Consider the following 20,609-nt stretch of genomic DNA (forward strand, 5'->3'; position numbering starts at 1 on the left):
CTTGGAATCAGGTGTTTTGGGATACTTAATGATGGCACAGAAATGTCAGTATTCAGCAGTGCAAAGATTTGGGGAATCGAAAAAGAAGACATATGCAGTAAAAAAAATTGTTAACAAAATAACCATTATGAAAGAAGGCTTGGAAATCCTCACCCTAGCTAAACAAAGCAAAATGTTATATTATTTGTACTTTAACGGCCCTTAGGAGGGTTTCAAAGTCTTCACAATACCAATGCAAAGGGAAAACTGTCAGCTCAAGTCTGCCATGATGAAAATAAGGACAAAAACCTACGCTCCAGAAAGCAGTGGAGGCTGAAGGAAGAAAAGCAGCCTTATGGTCTCCCTAACCCCTATTCCTATGTTGCTACTTGGCAGAGTTGTACACAATATATTGGAGAAATATGATTGTAAAATAAAAATGATGTAAAATAAAAATGATGAGATTCTTCCCGTTGAAAAGGTCAGTGCAAGAAATAGAAATTGGCCTTTTGGTCACCATGCAAGCGTTGTTCAAGACCTGAGGGTAGATCATAGCAAGAACTCATTGAGGGGGAAAGAAGGTGACCTCGATGGTGAGATTTGTGAGAGTGCAGGAAAAGATGCTAGTAAGAAAACTTAATATGAACTAATTTGTGATCTGAGAAAATCTCAGCTGAGACAATAATTCAGATTGGCAGGGATTGAAATATTTATAAAACTGAGCCTGAAGAACAAGGATAATTGACCTCAGAGGGAATCACAGGGAGCTGGCTACTGAGTGCTAGGACCACTTTGATATATTACTATCATTAGTGCTGGCTTGGATCTTGTTCCAAAATAGTCTACATTATTTTTCACTGTATCCCATCACTCCTTTCAAGGTGTCCACAGGATGTGAGAGAATAATAATGATTCTTGACAAAACTGTAATAAGAAAATGCAGCTGAACTATCTCATAGCACATATACCTGTGTAAGTGCAGAAGTGCTTTAACTATTGTTTTTGCCTACTGCTTTCTGTTCTTCCAACAGACCCTTTATGATAGGCAGAAGTGCCTATATAGAAATGAAAAGATGTTAAAAATGGGCATTCATTAATAAGAGGCAAATGCTCAGGTTTCAGGAAAATGGCAAAAATGATGTTCACATAGGACCACCTTGTGTACTCTGTCAAAGGGTCAAGCACTGGAGGCATATGGGTGAGTGGGAAAAATGTGTCAGAGCTGGAGCTGTGGGTGGAGCTGTTGCACCATTTGAGCCATCTCTAATAACCAGACTTCGAACCTGCACTTGATGCTACAGTTGGCTTCTCAACTACTTCTACAGAACCTTACTCCAGGAAAAGCCAGCTTGCATAGTCAGTTGCAGGACGCGGATCTTATATCTTTGGTACCACAAAATGAGCAAGGAAAAGATACAGACCATAACTTTATCCTAACATTTCTTATTTTAGCAGACACCTATAAGAAAAGAAAACTGAAATATTCTTACTTTCTTCAGAAAGATCATTTTCTTCTGCTTCTCTTTCCATTTCTTTACACCATCCTTCCATTCTCTTAGTTTCAGTATGCAGCAACTTCATAAACCAAGATCCGTCCCGTCGACAAGGAGACATTCGACCAGTCTCTACTGTCTCAATGGCTGGCTCTAACCAGGGTTCTGGTGGTGGAAGGTTTGAGGTGTCAACCGGTGTCCTATAGTCTTCTCTGTAACTGAACAGTCCCTGCGTCCGTACAGTTCTCACTGCACTGTATTGGGTGGGTGTGCTGGGCTCTGAGTGCTGCTGGAATGAGGAGCCAAACTGAAGTCCCTTGTCCTCCATGGTGATGTGTCCTGGAAAGCCCTCCAGTTCCAGGTCAGCCTGGACAGCTGCTGTTACGCTGTTTGAGCGCTTGAATCGTCCGTGCCTTGGTGAAGGGGGAAATAAGAAAAGAGATTAAGACATAGAAATACATATGTGATTATACAGAGACATGGAATGAGGTTTTGGTGAATGGATTCTGGTTTTCTCCTTGGCCTTTGTGTTAAATATGTTTCCTTCATGCATACCTCACTAAAATAAGACAATGAGTAGCAACAGAGTGGAAAACCAAAATGCATAGTGGCATCATTGATCCGAGCAAAGATACAAAAGAAAATCATTTAAATTATCTCTGGAAGCGAATATTGATTTATTCTCATACTACAAAATACCATGTATCATTATTAAATGAATTGGAAATAACTAGCAGAGCTGCAAGGTTACATCTTCTGATAGAAGTCTGTAAAGTACATGTATAAAATATTTCAAATATTAAGAATTGTAATTAGATAAATTCTGAAAATCTGAAAAACTACATTAAGACTATTACTGTTCTGCTTTTACTTGCTTCATAGGATAACCATTACATGTTGATTTTCTATTTTGATATGCCACAAAATAATGACATTTTAGAAAAGCTTTATGTTAAAAAGTTAGATAGAGAAGCAAAGATTATTTGTGAAATCTTTTCACATCTGAGCCTACTGTTTCAAATTACTTCTAGTCAACGATGGTAAAAGGCAATTAGGAGGTAGATACTGTCTGACAGCTGTCATGAAATGAGATAATGGTCCCAGTCCAGTACTTAAAGGCTGTGCCTGGCAGAGATAACCTGTGGGTTAGTACATTGGCCAGCAGTTTAAAAAAGCTAGAGAAGAAGTGTCAAAGCTGATTCTAGTTTAGGAAAAGGTATCATGGGCTGCATCCTAACTATTATATTCCCCTGTGCGGACTGGGAAAGCCTGGAGCAGCATGATGGGTCCTATCAAAGGAAGAGTATTCCAATATACAGCTCTTTGTTCTGCCAATAATGAAATCATATTAATCCACTACATAAATTTAAGACTTTCACTTCCTTCCCTCCAATTAAAAACTGCAAAGTTAACTAAATATTAAGCAACTGCTAAGTAATCACTACGAATTTTACCAAATGACCAGCATGCATAGAAGAAATTTGGCTCTGTGAATTATTCAGGGGCAGCATTTGCCAGATGTTTGTTATTAACTCTGTTTACAAATGTGCGCTGTGTTATGAAAGACTACAGATTTTTGTACATGCTTGAATTACCTTTTTTCATCTTCCACTTGTACTCCAACAGAGTGGTATTCCCGTAGGCCTCTGCTTTCAGTATCTGAATCAGTTGCTGTTTCCACCTAATTCAACACAAAAGATACATCTGTAGAGTGAGCACTGACAACTCAGCACTATTTCTACCTGTACTCATTCAAAATTAATTACATATTTCCTCTCTTACTGCTAAGAAACACCTAGCACAGTAAAAAAATGAAGTACGCATTCAGCCTGGTATCACTGTTTTAGTGCTGTGTTTGATAAAGCTTTGCACAAGTACTTCTGTTCTGCTGTGTAATTCCCTATTTCAAACCTAAGCAGATGCAATTACTCAGTTCGGTGGAAGCAGGGAATAAGCTTGGTCTGGAAGAACTGTTCTTAGAATGAGGAATCCACAGGATAGCCCCTTTTTACATTATTATAAAACAGTCTCATTATAGTCTTGATTTACAAAATAAAATAAAATCTCAAGTAGCCTGATAAACTTGCAAGTGATAAAAAGAAATGCTGCAATGAAATTTTATCGACAACTGTGTTGACAAATATAGAACCATTTAAATGACATGAGGGATACAGCAGAATGCCATATCTCACTTCTTTTAATAACATGGTCCCAAAAATGCTATATCAAGCAAGTAATTTATGCACTTTTTATAGTATTCTCATTTGAAATACACTTACTGAAATACATTCACAGTGGAGTTTTCTTCATAACTGAGACCACATTGCTTTTGCAAGTTTCTGTGGGATTTTATATAACGCTCCCCACCACCGCACCGCCCCCAAGTCTTTGACACAGACATAGCAAGTGCTGCAGAATGCAAATTATACTGAATCGAGGGAGTCAGGAAAAAAGAAAGGACTGACTTTTCCTTTTCAATGGTATTTTCCCTGTTAAGTCAAGAAATATCAGTAACCAGTTTTTCAATAAGTACACTCCACACGCGAATTCAAAGAGTATATCCTATGATGAAGACAACATAACTTTTCCCCTTGCAGCAGTCACAGGCACCTCTGGAAGGAACCCAATGGCCTTTGCAGCTGCCCTCAGTTGCACAGTGCACAGTCCCAATCTCACCAGGTCTCTGGAAGGATGCAGAGAGAAGGGGGAAAGATGGTGGGAATTGAATGTATAGGTGGACTATAATTCTTGAAGAAGCTAGGTCTTTGTGCACAGCCTCACATGGCAGTGCTTCTGACAAGGTTTAATGACCTTAAGATGCTGATGCAGATAGCATGATGAAGTCGGCACACCTGGATTGCTCTGGATCACAGCTAGGACTGTGTTGGATAGCCAACATGGCTTCACTAGGGCAAATTGTGCCTGACAAATTTGGCGACCTTGTACAATGGGGTTACAGCATTGGTGGGTAAGGGAAGAGCAACTGACATCATCTACCACGACTTGCGCAAGTCATTTGATACTGTCCCACATGACATCTTTGTCTCTAAACTGAAAAGATATAGATTTGATGGGCGGTCTTGGTGGACCACCAATAAGGAATTGGCTGGATGGCTGCACTCATAAAGTGTGGTTCCCTGTCCGGGTGGAGACCAGTGATGAGTGGTGTCCCTCAGGTGTCCTTATTGGGACCAGTATTATTTAATATCTTTGTTAGTGACATGGACAGCGGGATTGATGCACCCTCAGCAAGTTTGCCAATGACACCAAGCTCTGTGGTGCAGTCGACATGCTGGAGGGAAGGGATGCCATCCAGAGGGACCTGTACAGGGTGGAGAGGTGGGCCTGTGCGAAACTCATGAAGTTCAACAAGGCCAAGTGCAAGGTCTCGCACCTGGATCAGGGCAATCCCAAGACAGCTATAGCCTGGGAGGAGGCTGGATTGAGAGCAGCCCTGAGGAGAAGGTTTTGGGGATATTGGTGGAGGAAAAACTGAATATGAGCCAGCAACACGCACTTGCAGACCAGAAAGCCAGTCACATCCTGGGCTGCGGCAAAAGAAGGATGAACAGCAGATTGAAGAAGGTGATTTTCCCCCTCTACTCTGCTCTCCTGAGACCTGCAGTACTGTGTTCAGCTCTGGGGCCCCCAACATAAGAAGAACACAGACCTGTTTGAGCTAGTCCAGAGGAGGGCCATGAAGATGATCAGAGACCTAGAGTGCCTCTCCTATGAAGACAGGATGAGAGAGTTGGGATTGTTCAGCCCAGAGAAGAGAGTTTCTGGGGAGACTTTAGGGAAGCCTTCCAGTACCTAAATGGGGACTACAAGAAATCTGGAGAGGGACTTTTTACAAGGACTTGTATAGAAAGGACAAGGGGGAATGGCTTTAAACCGAAAGAGGGTAGATTTAGGTTAGATATTAGGAAAACAGTCTTTCCTACGAGGGTGGTGAGGCACTGGGTTGCCCAGAGAAGCTGTGGCTGCCCAATCCCTGGCAGTGTTCAAAGCCAGGCTGGACGGGGCTTTGAGCAACCTGGGCTGGTGGAAGGGGTCCCTGCCTATGTCAGGGATGGTTGGAACTAGATGATCTTTACGCACTATTCCAACCCAAACTATGCTATGATTCTGAACTATTCTATGATCCTACTGGACTGGGTCCAGAGGAAAAGACCAACATCATTACTTCTGCTTGTGGGATTGTTGATCAAGGTTCTTGAACTTGTTCGAATGAACTGTAACTCCATATAATGGTGTCAGTGATGCAGGCGCAAGATCCACATCATGGATCAAGTATGAGAGTCTGAAAAGGGAAAAGAAGTTCGTAGGTGTTAGTAGGTGTCAGAAAGAAGCTGAGAGCAGATGGGAACACAAGGCTTCCTGCTTACTCACATGGCTCAGCATGGAGGGACAGTACATTGTGTGTCAGACCAGACCTGAGCTAAAGCCAGACAATAGAAGCCAAGCTGACATTTCCCCACGTCAGTCTTCACCTTCAGTTCATAGAATCATAGAATGGTTTAGGTTGGAAGGAAATGCACTTTCCTCATAGACCGACTGCACTTCCTTCATAGACTGATATCCTTAGGATGACCATTTCTACATCCTATGCTCCTTGGGACCTACTGGATGAATCCTGGGGGACGAAGTGGAGGCCAGATTGCTGGATGTGGAAGGTCAATGATATCATACTTGTGGGGCTAACATACTGCAAGTAACATTCTGGAGGTGAAAAATGGTCAATGGACAGATAAGAGACTTTTGCCTTCCACAAGGAAGTCTCAGCAGCTCATATTGCTGTTGGAAGCATGATGGTCTAAAGATATGAGTAAGCGAAGGTCCCCATGAGAACATCAGTTCGGCCAATTGATGTTGGAACAAAGCGGGAAGACTGGCAACACACACTTTTCTCCCTTAATGCATATCAAAAGCCTATCTGTTTTTGCCAGCTACATTGTCTAGTTTAGTAACAGAAAGCATGTCTCCTTTTGAACTCTGTTTCTGATGCATGGAGACAGATTTCTCTTTTGTACTTTGATGGGCTGATATCTTTCCATTGATGCAACATACCGAGAAAAATTCTTTTTCTTCTATCTGTTTTCAAGTATTGGTATTTCACCTTGAAGTATATCCTGAATAATTTGCTCAACATGCAATCAACACCTAAAATTTACAGGCAGAAATGAAGTAAAAAGCTCTAAAATATTATTCAAAACAAAATTATCAGGAAAATGATGGCCCAGGTATCAAAATAAAAATGACATTAGTTAACTCTAAATATAAACTCTTGCCAAATTATCCTTCCCTTCAGCTTTCCAAGGCTGACACTGACAAAATGACCTGATGATTGCCTTCATATTTTAATGCTTTCATTTCCTCACTGTGCCTTGTAACAGCAGGAGAATGCCAGATTTTGCGTGTGTGTGTAATCTAGGATTTCAAATATTGTAACAACCACCACAACTGACAACAACAAAAATCTGGAAAATGGAGGCAAATGCCAGCACAAATAGAAGTAGAAAATAAAAAAATAATTTGCACTCACAAAGTAAAAAATGAACAAACAAATTGCATTTCTGAATGACACATACTATAATGACTCCTGCTAGAAGACAGCAGGAAACTCTTTAGATTTAATCAGATTGGCCAGGCTAGATTCAAATGAGCATAGAAGAAAAAGTAATACATTTGGTTTGATTGTGTAGCTCCTGAAACTCAAATAAGTCTTAATGAATCTGTTGTTATTCTCTGTGATTCATTACTGTTTTAATACTTGCATGGGTTATAAAATGCTTAATATTTGCAAATTGCCCCACAATCTCAATAAAGCAAAATAATGTGATGAATTATATGTCTATCTGGTTATGAGCGAATCTCACATAGAAGAGGAAACGAAAAAATATCCAGACACTGACCAAAAAGCGGAAGAAAAGGAATAATCTAATATAGCAGGTCATCTTCCTCTCTCTTTGCAAATGAAGAACTAAAACTTTAAAAATTTGGCAGTTTATGCCATGAGAAATGTTGGTTTATGGATTTATGGTATGCCTAGAAGGCTTATAATATTCATAGCAAAAATAAGGGAGCATTTTGAGGTTATTTCTATCTTACTGGTCTTACCTGTCACAAAGGCACAACACTCCCCTCCATGTTTTTTGCTGCCAGTACAAGGAGAAGATAATATTACTACTATGAATCCTCTGGGATCAGTCACTGCTGACCGAACCAGCTCAAAATTTGAAAACTATCAGATACTGACACTGCCTTGGTAATAAATGATCCACAAATAAATTATGCTAACATAAAATTATTTGAATAAATGTAAATCACTATTGCAAATAAACTGCTTGTAATAATCAATCTTGGTTTGTTTATAGGCACTCATTCTAGAAAATGCATCAACTGACTAAATTATTCCTTTGAAGTATTTATTAAGCTTTTTTTAGCTGATAATTTTAACTACTCAAAAGCAACCTTAATTTCTTCATTAAAGTATTATTCTGCTCTTAAACCTGAGCACTGCAACGTAACATTGTAGCGTCCTATAAATTCCAGTCCAAGCTTCTATATACGTACTGTTTCTAAGGGAGGTTTGAAGTTAATATATTCAATGCATAAGAAAACAGATTTTAACCTGGTGTCATTTGCTTCCCTCTCATAAGCGTCAGTAATAAGAGTCCTTCAGGCCACATTATCTCTCCCTGTGCAACTTCACTGCCCTCAATGGGTTTTCACTGCTGTAGCGGATTTGTTCTATAATTAGAATTTAATAAACAATCTCTGTGATGATGCACAGGAAGGGAAATAATTCACCTTTCCTCTCTTGCATAGGCTTCTTAGTGATAACAAGAGTAAAAAAGGGAAGAAAACACTACATTTGACACAAGATCAAGTACATGTAGTTGTGAATGCAGATAACCATTCTTGGTCACAGGGAGATCTCATTTGTATGCAGTGACTTCAAAGTAGGGAAAATACTTCAGATGATAGATAAAACCATAGTACTAACTGCTACTGCTTTCCTTAACTGATGGAATACTTTTATCAGTCAAAACCCCCCATATTCTTTCAAAATAACTTTTAAGAACTCACCTGAGGCCAAGTTGGACAGAGCTTTGAGCAACCTGGTCTAGTGTGAGGCGTCCCTGCCAATGGCAGGGGGGGTGGAACTAACCCAAACTATTCTATGTTTCTAATAAGCCACCAAATAAACCTACACTTACATGCCTGAATGATTTTTTGTGCCTCACCACAGGGCTTTATTTTGCTAATCCACTACTTCCCAGCAGAACACCTGGGCTACTCAAACAGATTGTGTGGCACAGTAAGTGCTACTTACCACAAGAATATCCTACAATGGGGTGAAAACTTCTGATGGTCTTTCAAGAAAGCACTAAAAATGCATGCCAGAGTTTAGAAGCAGGATTTGTGTCATGCTAATATGAGATAGTAACAATGAAATAATGCACACAGCAGTGGTCACTCATAACTTTTTTGGTGCATTTAATGCTAAGTGGCAAATTGTTCTGAACCAACAAATATTCTGCAAGGCAGCAGTTTGTGTCTTCCTCACACTGAATGTTTCATTATGTTAGATGGCAGTTAAGAAAACAAGCAACAGTAATTTGTGAAAAGAGTAAAATTAAGATGTCTTTAAAATAACCACTGCTTTGTTTTAACTATAATTCCAGCTGTTAAGCTTTTTGACAAGCAAGGAGGCCAAAATGCAACCACTGGCTGGGAACTCTCCTAACCAGATAAGCCTGTGAATCCTGACTCGTATATGTACGTATATATGTCTGTATAGGTCAATGTTAACTATAAAGGCTAGGTTATAGACTCTGTACCTCTCTGTGTTAACAAAACTTTCACTCACTTCTGCAGGCCAAAGACTTCACTCAATTTTCTTACAAAAGCACAGTCTGACAGTGAGTTTAGGAGGAGAATGAACAATGCTTACCTCTAAAACTTTGGATCACTTATGATCCAAAGACTAGTGTAATCAATGGGAATATTTCTTTTGATTGCTATGTGTACACTTAAGTGGAGCACTGACAAGGATGGTATGACCTGAACAGTACAAAGAAAATGTAGATGCTCATCAAAGTAATTAATGCCATGTGGGTAAAAGTGCTTTGCCTTAAAGGGAAATTCCAGTATGAGACTGCAGAGCTTCTTTGACAATTTTTACCATACAATGTTAATAATGTCATTAAATATCTATAAAAATACTGTGCAGAAGATCCTCTTTTGACACAAAATATTAAGCAGGTGAGTTATTGCACTAATCCTTGTGAACACAGCTTTGATTTATAAGAACGATTTGTTTAACGAAGATTCCGAGATTTAAAAAAACCCCTAGATATTTTGAAGCATGATCTCCTGATGATAAATGAAGATGACAGAGTCCATTCTCTTTGCTACAATTGGTGCTCATCTCCAAAAATACCATCATGAATCAGCCTTCACACTTAAAACCTTTGTTTCCATCTCATCTACTTCTGGGGTTTCTGTTCATTTGAGAAGCCTTGATATCTTTTAAACAGAGAAGAAACAAAGAACTTCATGTTTTGAAACACTTGAAATAAATAAGGAGCATTTTCTTGACAGGTTTTCTCATACAATTTACAATCCAAGTTCTTTTAATATGAAATGGTTTATAACTAGAGCAATTTTTGAATGTTAAACATTAGCATATATATAAGGGTGTTCAAAAGAGCAAGGAAAATCCCTGAAAATATATTAGCAATAACCTTGTTTTTGACTTAGTGGTTATTTTACTCTAGACAATCTCTACCCTCCATTTTTATTCAAATATTTTGATTAGTCTTCTGTTGTCATGATAGAAGGCAGATACAAAGACTATAGCCACTAGTATTACTAGAGTTTTATTCTCTTTTTATATCTATATTTTTAAGAATGCTGATTACATTTTTAATCCGAGAATCAGTATTTCGCAATTCATTTGAGTTAATGCATCAACGTTTTTTCCAGTGCCTACTGATGTGTCTGACAATATGCTTTTTGATTTAAATATGGCAGTGAAAAAAACAGCCAAAACCCCAGCAGCTGTTTTCTGGACAAGTTTTGTTTCTAAAGCTTTTTTTGTTCAAAATTCCCACCTGGAATAGGGCTAATATACTGTGGGCTGGATTACAAGTATGTGCTGTTCTCTGTCCATGCAGATGGGGTGCTATGATCTTCATAGTAAGTCCAGTCCTCTCCTAGTTGCTTGGGCTCCCCGTGTGTGTGAGTTCCACCCCTATGGCACATGTCTAGTATGCCAGGACTTTTTAAAAGGACTTATGTACACTACAGAAATTACATATACCAAAGACATGGAAGCCCTAGGCTGTGTGCATAGTAGTTGCACAAGGAGAGGCATTGGTGGTCATTCTTTACCTTCATGCCTCTCTGCTCCTGTAAGAAGCTCCATTGGCAAGCATTCTCACACCAATGTGTTAAAGGAATGAAACATTAAAAAATGCTCAAATTAACCATCCTGATAGCAAATTAATTAATGCAAATAAATGCAAATTCAATGCCTTACCCTGGCATGGCATGCTAATGAGAAAACAAGTAATTTAATCAATCAAGGAAATATGCAAATAAAAAACATCCTTTTCTAAGGTGCTTTGATGCAGAAGTCTAAAAGAAATTAAATTTTTCAACTGCATTTTGGGGGAATAGATTACTCTTTCTGTAGTTTGCAATCAGAATATTCTACCCTTTTTATTTTATTCCTTACAAACCTGGCAACAGAAACACAAGAAAATGCATTTTCTGCTTAGGAATGCACAAGGGACTGAAAGGTATTTTTCACACTAATGTGAAGTTTGAAACTTACTGCTGAAAAAAACCCAAACAACTAAAATGTGGTCTCAGGATACTGTGTTGAGGGTAATTTTGCAATTTTAACCTTAGCTAATGGCAAATGTTACAACCAAGCAGTTTGTACTTCTCAAAAGACAACAAACAGCTCATCCTTCTAAGACCTGCTGTTGCAAACAGTATTTGCCTTCTTCAGTGTGTGCACCTGAGGACCAGTATTATGGGCCAAGTGTCAGATGCCAAGTTGCTACAGAATATCCGCTGCCTCCATGGAAATGACTGCACAGATGTTTCTGTGCAATATAAGAAAGCATTATTAAACACACCACATACCAAGAAGGGTCAGAGCCCAGTGGAAAGTAGTGGGCATCACCTGCAGTAAGAAACAGGATCAAGTGATACAATCAAAGTTTCAGAGTTAATTGCTGAAATACCAGGACTGAAGCAAAACACCAACATTGTTAAATACCACTGTGCACAGCTGCTGTATAGGAGATAAGAACAACAGTAGATACTATTCTTCTCTGAAGAAAGAGTTTCAGGTTAGGGGCTAAAAGGTACCAAAAATCTTTTGCTGCTGCTTTGAGCTTTTCACTGTTATCTGCTAAGCCCCTCTCTGAACAATTTAGGATACACTAATTGATTTGTAAAACATTTGAAAAGTAACCATCTGAATATCTTACCATTGCTGTTAAACTGTGTTCTGTTCTTCTGCATCTAAAGAAGCAGAAGCAAATACTTTTATGTCACGAAATGGACTAGCAGCTTGCTGGCAAAGCCTGCGCCTTCCTGTCAGTCTAATACGTTGTGGAACCACATAATTATATCACACTAAGACGTTAAACAGTGAAGTTCAATCAGTAGCTGTGATGTGCTTAACCCAAAGACTTTTCCATGATTCTCTTGTGAAATTAATGGAAATGGAATTACTACTTTTTTAAAAGAAAATAGCATGCTTCCTAGTAGAAGAACACTCACTCACTGGGCTTTGTTACATTACCTTCTCAAGATCTAAGTTGCTGTCTCCCAAAATCTATGTTACTGTCTCCACAATACCTGTACTCTATGCCAAAATGGCATTTCCTCTATAGTTGATCTGGCAATAGTAGAGATTTTTAAGCACAGAACTGAACCCAGTGTTGTAAAAGGGGATATTCACATGCTTGAAATTAAATATTCAGCAGAACAGTAGCCTAAATTTACCTCTACTCCTGTGTCTCAAAGGACTTCACATTCTCTGCAAATTCAACTTCCTGATTTTTAGCATGACCTGGTATTTCCTAGAGATTTATACACATGACCATTGCTATCTACCTAGCGATTTCTGTATAGTAGAAGGAATAGCAATAAAAATTTGAATTGCCTTATTTCATTTGGCCGAAACAACACAACGTGACTGAGCTCTCCGCAGTCTGACACACATTTTGTTAGGTGAAGTAAATATTGTAGGTTTTGATGGACAAATGGAGGAATGCTCAAAGACTGTGTTCATTAATGTTCTTTCATTACTTGCTGTCTGTAATTATGCTGTATTGACACCAGCACATTTCTTTCTCTTCCTTGGTACCTTCTTCCCAGCACAACTAAAAGTAAGGAGGGGGGAACTGACTCTTTTTAAGTAGAGTAGCTTTAAGATCCAGCAGCATTACACACTTTCCAAGGTCAAAAGAGAAAGATAATGGAAAAAAATACAGTCAAGCATTTTAAAGCTGATGTAATTCTATAAAAAGGACTGTGAATTCATGGAGGGAAGGAGATGAACATGCTGTTCACCTGTAGCTCTGCAGTATAATTTTCATATCAAGTGTTAATGACAGGTAACCTCCCTAGAGATTTATTCATTCATTTTCTTCCAGGTACAGCATATTAGCCAAAAACTTTTCTGCACGGCCATGCTGCCATGATGTGAATTACAATTAATGCTAAGCAGCCAGGAGTTGTTTGTTAGATTATTAGAGCCAGTGAAGCTGAATGACTCATTCTATGCTATTTACAGAAAGAAGGCAAGCAATTCATCACAGACAGATGCTAATGATAGGCTACCTGGATCCCTATAGAGGAACGTCGACTCTTAAGAAACTCCTCTGCTTTTGACACCAAAATGGCCTTGTCACTGGTTCGTATCGAGGTGCTCTGGCTCTCGGACGCATGGCGCTGTGCAGCTGCAGATTCCAAGGCAAGATTCATGGCCTTGTTACTGTCCAAACTGTCGGTGGAGTTGTACATCCCTCGCCCGTCCTGCTGCCACGGGGAAATCCTCTGGGTCCGGCTGTCATGATATGCATCCTGGGTGGATTCTGTGCTGCTCTGTGCCGTAACTGAGATCAGTGGCTTGGAAGTGGTACGAGGCGGTACTGGTGGCGGTGTTTTTTTGTAACTTGTGTAAGTTACAGCTATAGAAACAATTTTTTAAAAAAAGGAAAAAAAAAAGAAAAGAAAGAAAAAGAGAAATCAAGATGAATCTGACAGAAACTTCACAACACAAATCACCATATCATTAAGACTGTGCTACTTAAAAATGAAGACAGTGCAATGCAGCGCTCTGTGAACTGCACTACTAATTGAAAATGTCTCTTGGAGTCAAATGGGTATTCACAGCAACATTTCATTTCATCCAGGAAGCAAGGAGTGGAAATGGGAGTCCTAGATTACGCTGAAGCTGAAGGAGTCAGTGAAGATTTGTGTGTGTTAAGACTTGTGCCGGGGAGGTGCACACTGGGGCTTCTGAGGTTGTTTCAGCACGGGGTAAAGCTGTTAAGAGAAATAAAGGAAGATGTTTTTTTCCCCTTTTGTTATCACCTGAACTGTGGGCTGTGTATTGATGCAGTGTATTAAGAAAGTAGCATCAATATACCAGCAGAAACTTACTCAGAAACTTCTACTTTACGGTATGCAACACTTTAATCTGTAAAAGCATCTCCAGGTGTACCAGCTGGAATTAGGCAATATTGACTACTTACACAAGAAGCATATGTTTTAAAAATATCCACAATACAGCTAATAAAAGGAAATTCCAGGCAGGCAAAAAATGTTACAATATACGCAAAGCTGCTAGATACCTGGACAACAACAAGCAAAAACTACAAGGAATATCAACTACAGTGACTTTTTATCTATTATCCTACAGTAAGCCTTAAATCCTTAGAACATCCATTGAAGGGGGATATACTTAAATGCAGAGAATATGGAAATACAGATATGAAAATGGGTTTGGAACACTGGGAGAACTGAATACACATGAGCAGAACTATGACTTCTAGTCTAACGAGCAGAGCAGCTCCTGAGGCTGGTTTAACATAGATTCTGTATTGCGGCAAAAGGCTCAATAAAACATCTGAGAAAGCTCTACAGATGCAGAATTGTGCCAATACTGCTGCCTTACAAAATTTTAGAGATTTCATAGAGATAGATATTTAGTTATTCATATCACACAGCTGAATTTTCTAATTGTCCAAGCCCACTATACTTTGTTGGTATTATTATGAGCATTTCTGTTACGCAAGTGTTTTTCCCCAGAGCACATACAATCATAATTCGTAAAGTTAGTAACTGATACAAAAATGTGTCATGATATAGCTTTATGTATTCCTGTACAGGAAAATCAAGTCCAATTCATTTCTTGTGTAATCGCAGAAAGATAAAGAAAATTATTATGCTTTCCCATACCAATAATAGCGAAATAGCATAACGTATACATGCAGAGACCAGGATAATGAATGACTTAAGGAAAAGGTTTGCCTTTTTCTGGTGCTGTTAAATGCACTGGACATGGCAACAGTGACTCGGGTAATCTTGGAATTGTGTTTTTGATATAAGGCTATGTTGCAGCTCTCTGGAGAGAAGAAACCAGTTCAGGAATTTGCTAATAACCTGGGACTGCTGGGCCTGTATCGCCAGGCTAGCCTATGGGAAAAGTGAGCCTAGACGGAAGAACTCTTAAATTTTCGTTCTTGATAATCATAAATAAAAGGGTGATCATAAATAAAAGAGAGTGAGGCAGAGCTAGGAAGTGAAAATCTTCATTTGAAGAATGTTTTGAATTACTATTGATGCTGCCCAATTCTGGTAGAGATTGAAAGGAAGTCTTGCTCTGAGCTAAATTGCTCTAACGGAGTGAAACATGAAAACATGCTCTTCAGATTCTGAGACTCCATGATTTTTTGAAGTGCTGTTTTGTTTTCCTACCACCAATCTTATCTCTTGTCAGTTTTGTAACCAGCAGAAAAGAAGAAAGAAAAAACCCAATGTTTTTCAGATGCTTTAGGGAATACAGGAAGTTTAGAAAGAAGGGAGAGGCTCTAAAGCTTGGATATTAAGATAGCGTCTTACGAGCTAAAGCAATAGCTCTTAGGAATGATTCCACTAAAAAAGTTGCCATAATACTGCTGTGTCCTCCTGCAAACATAGTGATCAAAGTGCTGGGAAACATTAGAAATAGAGACCATAGGGTGAAATAGGGTGAGTGAAATCCAGAACAGGAAGCTATTTTTACCTGTAACATAAGACAGGTTATCACTGTTATACTAATTGACTGTTTTTTACTGTCTGTCTTCATGCAAAAGAATAGCAGTCAATAATGGAACATATGGTAAATGTGATAATGAAACATCACAAGCACGTCTATCCCTACTACTTGGGCAGCAGATCACTTCTCTGCCTAATGAATATAAATGTTAAACTTCTGCTGCAACCATTCATAGCTAACTTAATCTTCATTTACATTTCTAAAAAGAAAAATTCTCCTTGTGGCAAAACCAAAACTGTCACTTGCTTTCCTCCCCACCCCCTAAGGACTGAATACTTTATTCTGGATATTTCTGATTGATTCAGTGGAGTGACATGTCTTAAAGCACCAAGTATTACAGTTACTGCACTATTCTGGCAAGCATTTGATCATGAGCACTAAACAGGAATTGAAAAACCCACAGATGTTCAATAAGGAGAAGAAATCAGGAGAAAGACTGAAAGTTTGTGAGAAACTGGATACATATTTACAGTGAAATATGGCAAGAAGAAATGCGATTGATTTCTAAGCTACAGTCACAGAGATCAAATATTGAGCAGGGAATAAAAATTTCATCTCTACCAGTTAACGAGTTCGTATCTGGAACAAGTTTCAGAGCCACAGAAATGTGGAACTAATTAGAGACTGTAATAAAATCAGGTAAGAGGATGGAGGTGTGAATCTGCGAGGCAAATCTTGCCACGCAATTCTATTTGCTTTAATCACTCAAGCAGTCCTAGTGAAGTAAATGGGATAACTTAGATGAATAATGTGATCAAAACTTGTCTCAGATAAACTTGGTATGTGTTGCTGACTTAAGAGATGACTACATAATAGATTAGGGGCTTGTTAAAAGAAATAAAGTAACCCTGTAATCCATAGTTTACTGTTCATGTGTGGTCTTAGGTCTCTAACAAATAAATATTGGCTTAAGGTTTGAAGCATAAAATTTTATGTTGCTTTCAATTTTTTTTCCATTAATCATGGAAACATTTGTGAATGTTCCTGTTATCAACAGTAATGTATTTTTCTATCATGTTCAATTCTTGGCCTTAGCAGTCATACATACCATGTATTATATATGGGAAGAAACATTTCCTTTTCCTAACAGAAAATGAAGTTCCTTTCCGTTTATCATCTTATGCTGGTGGACATGAGCTCTTGTGAGCTTTGCATCATTTGCTACCTTGCAAATTTTATTGGTCTTAGTGGTTATTGGATTAAAGTAATCACATAAAACCTCCTCAGCACTGCTTCATATTTTGCCCATTTTTGGGTCCATCATTCTACTAACTCCAGAGCTGTGGTGGGTTTTACCATCCCCAGAGGAAGGGCTGGTGCTGGCAATGCAGCCCCAGGGTACCAGGTGCTGGCCAAGAACAGTGCTGGAGTAACTCCATCCAGGGTGCTAGTGCTGAAAAGTTGACCTGGGAGAAAGAAGACTGGGATGAAAGATCCTTATCTTCTGTCAAAGCAGGACAAGCTGGGTGTCAGAGCCAGCACAAAGGCTGGGGATTAAACACAGTGTGGGGACAGGGGTGTGCAAAAGCAGAGCACCAGGAGGGCAGAGCTATTGCACTATGACTTCTGAGTAATTTAAATTATGGACTTCAGCAGAAGCAGAGACATGCTTCATATTTTGACATATAAAACATCAATCCTGGACAATCTTCTGCTGTTTCTGTGGCTCACAGAAATACTCCAAAGACTTCTGATTTGTTTAGTTTTCTGAGTGGTTTAGTGTGCATGTGCTGGGTAGTCCTGATATTTCTCTTACCAATCCTGCTGCTGAGCAATAAGGCTCAAGAAATGTAAAAGCAACAGCCTTCTGCCATGCTGTTAATCAATTTGTAAAATCTATAGCTGTTCTGAAATGCAAAGAAAAGAAAGTGAATGGCACAAGAGGTAAATATCTTTTTAGTGTTGAAACTAAACACATAAGGAATTATGAACAAGAAACTAAAATTTTCCTGCCAACTATATTCACAGGCTATCTTAGTACAGAACGCTGATTTTCTTTCTAATAAAGTAGGAAAAATAACCTTTTTACCTCATAAGATACAGTCTATGCCCATCTGTTAGCTTATGATCATGAAACAAGAATTATAAAAATGGTAAAAAACTGTTCTAATCCTGTATAGGTATTTCAGACTTCCATTCGGATCAAAGTATCAACTGTTTAGGTATTTGCCCCACTTCAACACAAACGTGCAATTTGCTCCACTGGATTTCCTTTAAGGAAGGACATTGTTAGAGAAGTGGAGAGAAAACAAAATTGTTCTATGCTGCTTCACAGTGGTCTAGACTAAGCAATGATGAAAACCGGATATAAATTGTTTAGGAGAAAGAAGCAGGAAGCAATGCAGCATAACGTGCTTTAATTTGTCACTCATGCAGGAAAAAGTGTAACACATCAATTTGGTTTGTAAGGATTGATACCTTAAGTGCCAGATGACCCTCACATATCAGTGTCTTACATATCAGTGCTGCATTTGGCACAGAGACAGCTACAAGTGACCTGTTCTGTAAATCACAATAATTTCTCTTACACCCTTTGTGATTCCAGCTGGGAAGCACCAGTCAGAACCAGAGTATCAGGCATTATGGCAATACTGCTGAAAAAGCAGGAAGACAACCCCAGCACTGGAGAACTGGCAATTTTGTGGTTTGGACACATAATATAGAAATCCAGTGAAAGTTTCCTGATCATTCAGAAGTAACAGGATTTCTTTTTTGTTTTTTATTTATTTAATTGATATATAGCTGGAAGCAGAATAACCCTCTTAATCTACACCCCTTTTGAGTAATCTTGCTTAAGGTTACTGTTGCTACAGCCATAGAAATTAGTCAGTTACTCTGCCCATATTTCAGTGCCAACAGTTAGTACTAGAAATAAAATTACTAAAATAATTCAATTTAGATATAACTTCAGGTTATCCATGGAGATTCACAGGCAAAAAGTCAGGAGAGACATATCTATTTGATGAAATATCAGTGGCCGTAGGTGACATTCAGAACACCTTTCAAAAGGCAGCCTTTTAATAAATCACTGCTGTTGGTCCATTTGCATGATAGAGTCACCTGAGGGTTTTTTACAAATCAGTATAACCACCAAGCACTTAGTCAAAATAACATTATTTAGGCTGAGATCACAAAGTTAACTGGATGATGAATTTACATGAAAGCATCATCAATTAAAGGAAACAGTTGTCCCTTATGACACATGGCAAGAGTAAACTGGATTTTCTGTTTTATTAGGAGGTTTATTCAGGAGGATAATTACTCTGCAGGGAGTGTGGATCTGCCCTGGAGGCATGTTGCTGCAGGCAGACTGCTTCTCTGAAGAACCACAGCACTCAGAGGAACACAGTGCAGACTCCCAGGCTAATGCTAGAATGTCTGCTCTGCACAGGGAAGGTGAATGCTAACCCTAAAACCATTTCTGAAGAGAAAGAGTCCTTTTTATAACGAAAGGACACAATTAAATCTAATCCTGCATGAAAAGACTACTCGGCTATTAGTATAGTCTTTTGACCATCATAAATACGGTTCTAACCAAAGGGGTTTACAGTCCCATCTAATATGTTTGTCCTTGAAATGCCCTGAAATCTCTTCCCAATGATCCACCATGGTTATCAGGACCTCTGAGCTGCTCTTAAAATAAAAAAGTACATATGGATGCATACAGTTACTTCTCAAAACAAAGTGATGAGCATTAAAATGACCATTAAGAAATCAAAGAGATCTTTTGAGAAAAAAAATCTCAGCCACGAAATGAGCTTATTTCCTACAAAAAGAATGAACTCTTGATGATTTTTCTACCAAGCCATAGGTAAGAATACAAGTACCTGTTTAAAAGAGAGGAAGGTGGGACACATCTTATATATGCCTCTTGTCAAAATCCATTATACACTGGTCTCCAATGCCAAACATAATTAAAAGGAGACTGTAGTGTCAAATAGGCCAGTTTAATTTTTACAAAGCAAATCTGGCTTTTCTGAAAGTCAAATTCTGAGATATTAGGAAGAGGTTTCCTTCTTGGATCAGTAATGCCTTTAAATTTAGTTATAACAAGGTGATTCAGAAATCCTAGTTTTGATATGTGTAGCCTCTGGCTTAATAAGAAAAAGTGATCTGTTAGAATGAGGGGAAAAGGTGAAGGTAAATTAGTCTGTTTGGATCCAATGCTGCCGTTTTTCAGCGGCTACCTCAAAGACCTAGACTGGTGATTTGGGATCTACTTTCTCTTCAGTGCTGGAGCAGTACGTGCTCAGGCTCTGCATAGAAAACAAATGTTTTGCTCCATTACCTGATCATAGGCAGTGATAAATGAATGTAAATGCAAGTCCTTCAAAGGGCTTCTCAAACACACCCACACTGCACTTAAATTGAAACATCAGCACATCACGTTCTCAAACAGTCCAGGCTCCTCCAGCCCTTTTTTTTGCTGCTCCCTGGACACCTCTGCTTGCTGTTCTGCTAGCAAGAGATCCTGTCTTTTCTGAGGGCTTTCCGTGTTCAAGCGTTTCTCCATTTGTAAGGTAATGAAAGCATTTTTTTGAACTGTAAGAACATTCAAACCTTGCAAAAATAGTCATTAAAACTTGCCAGTGTCACACTGTGCTTGAAATTCAAGAGACAATTTTGTTTTAAATGAAGTTAATGCTTTTAATCCAGTCTTGGATAGACTTCCTTCAAACATAATCAGAGAGATACTTTAGTTATTAACCTATCTTCCTGCTTCTTCCCTTTTCTCATTCAGTCTTCCACAATGAATCCCAGCCATTAAAGGGACCAGGTAG

General features: G+C 38.8%; 1 protein-coding gene across 1 annotated transcript in view; it reads right to left on the bottom strand.

Annotated features, from left to right (window-relative positions):
- Positions 1–20,609, bottom strand: part of DLGAP2 (discs, large (Drosophila) homolog-associated protein 2) — a 100,004-nt gene that overhangs the window by 14,979 nt on the left and 64,416 nt on the right. The window contains exons 6-8 of the mRNA XM_010009401.1: positions 13,347–13,696; positions 3,068–3,153; positions 1,470–1,885 (exon numbers count right to left, since the gene is read on the bottom strand). Coding sequence (XP_010007703.1) covers positions 1,470–1,885; positions 3,068–3,153; positions 13,347–13,696 — 852 coding nt within the window. The remainder of the gene's footprint in view (positions 1–1,469; positions 1,886–3,067; positions 3,154–13,346; positions 13,697–20,609) is intronic.

The sequence above is a fragment of the Nestor notabilis genome, unplaced genomic scaffold (genome assembly GCF_000696875.1).
Source record: "Nestor notabilis isolate BGI_N333 unplaced genomic scaffold, ASM69687v1 scaffold5172, whole genome shotgun sequence".
Classification (NCBI taxonomy): domain Eukaryota; kingdom Metazoa; phylum Chordata; class Aves; order Psittaciformes; family Psittacidae; genus Nestor; species Nestor notabilis.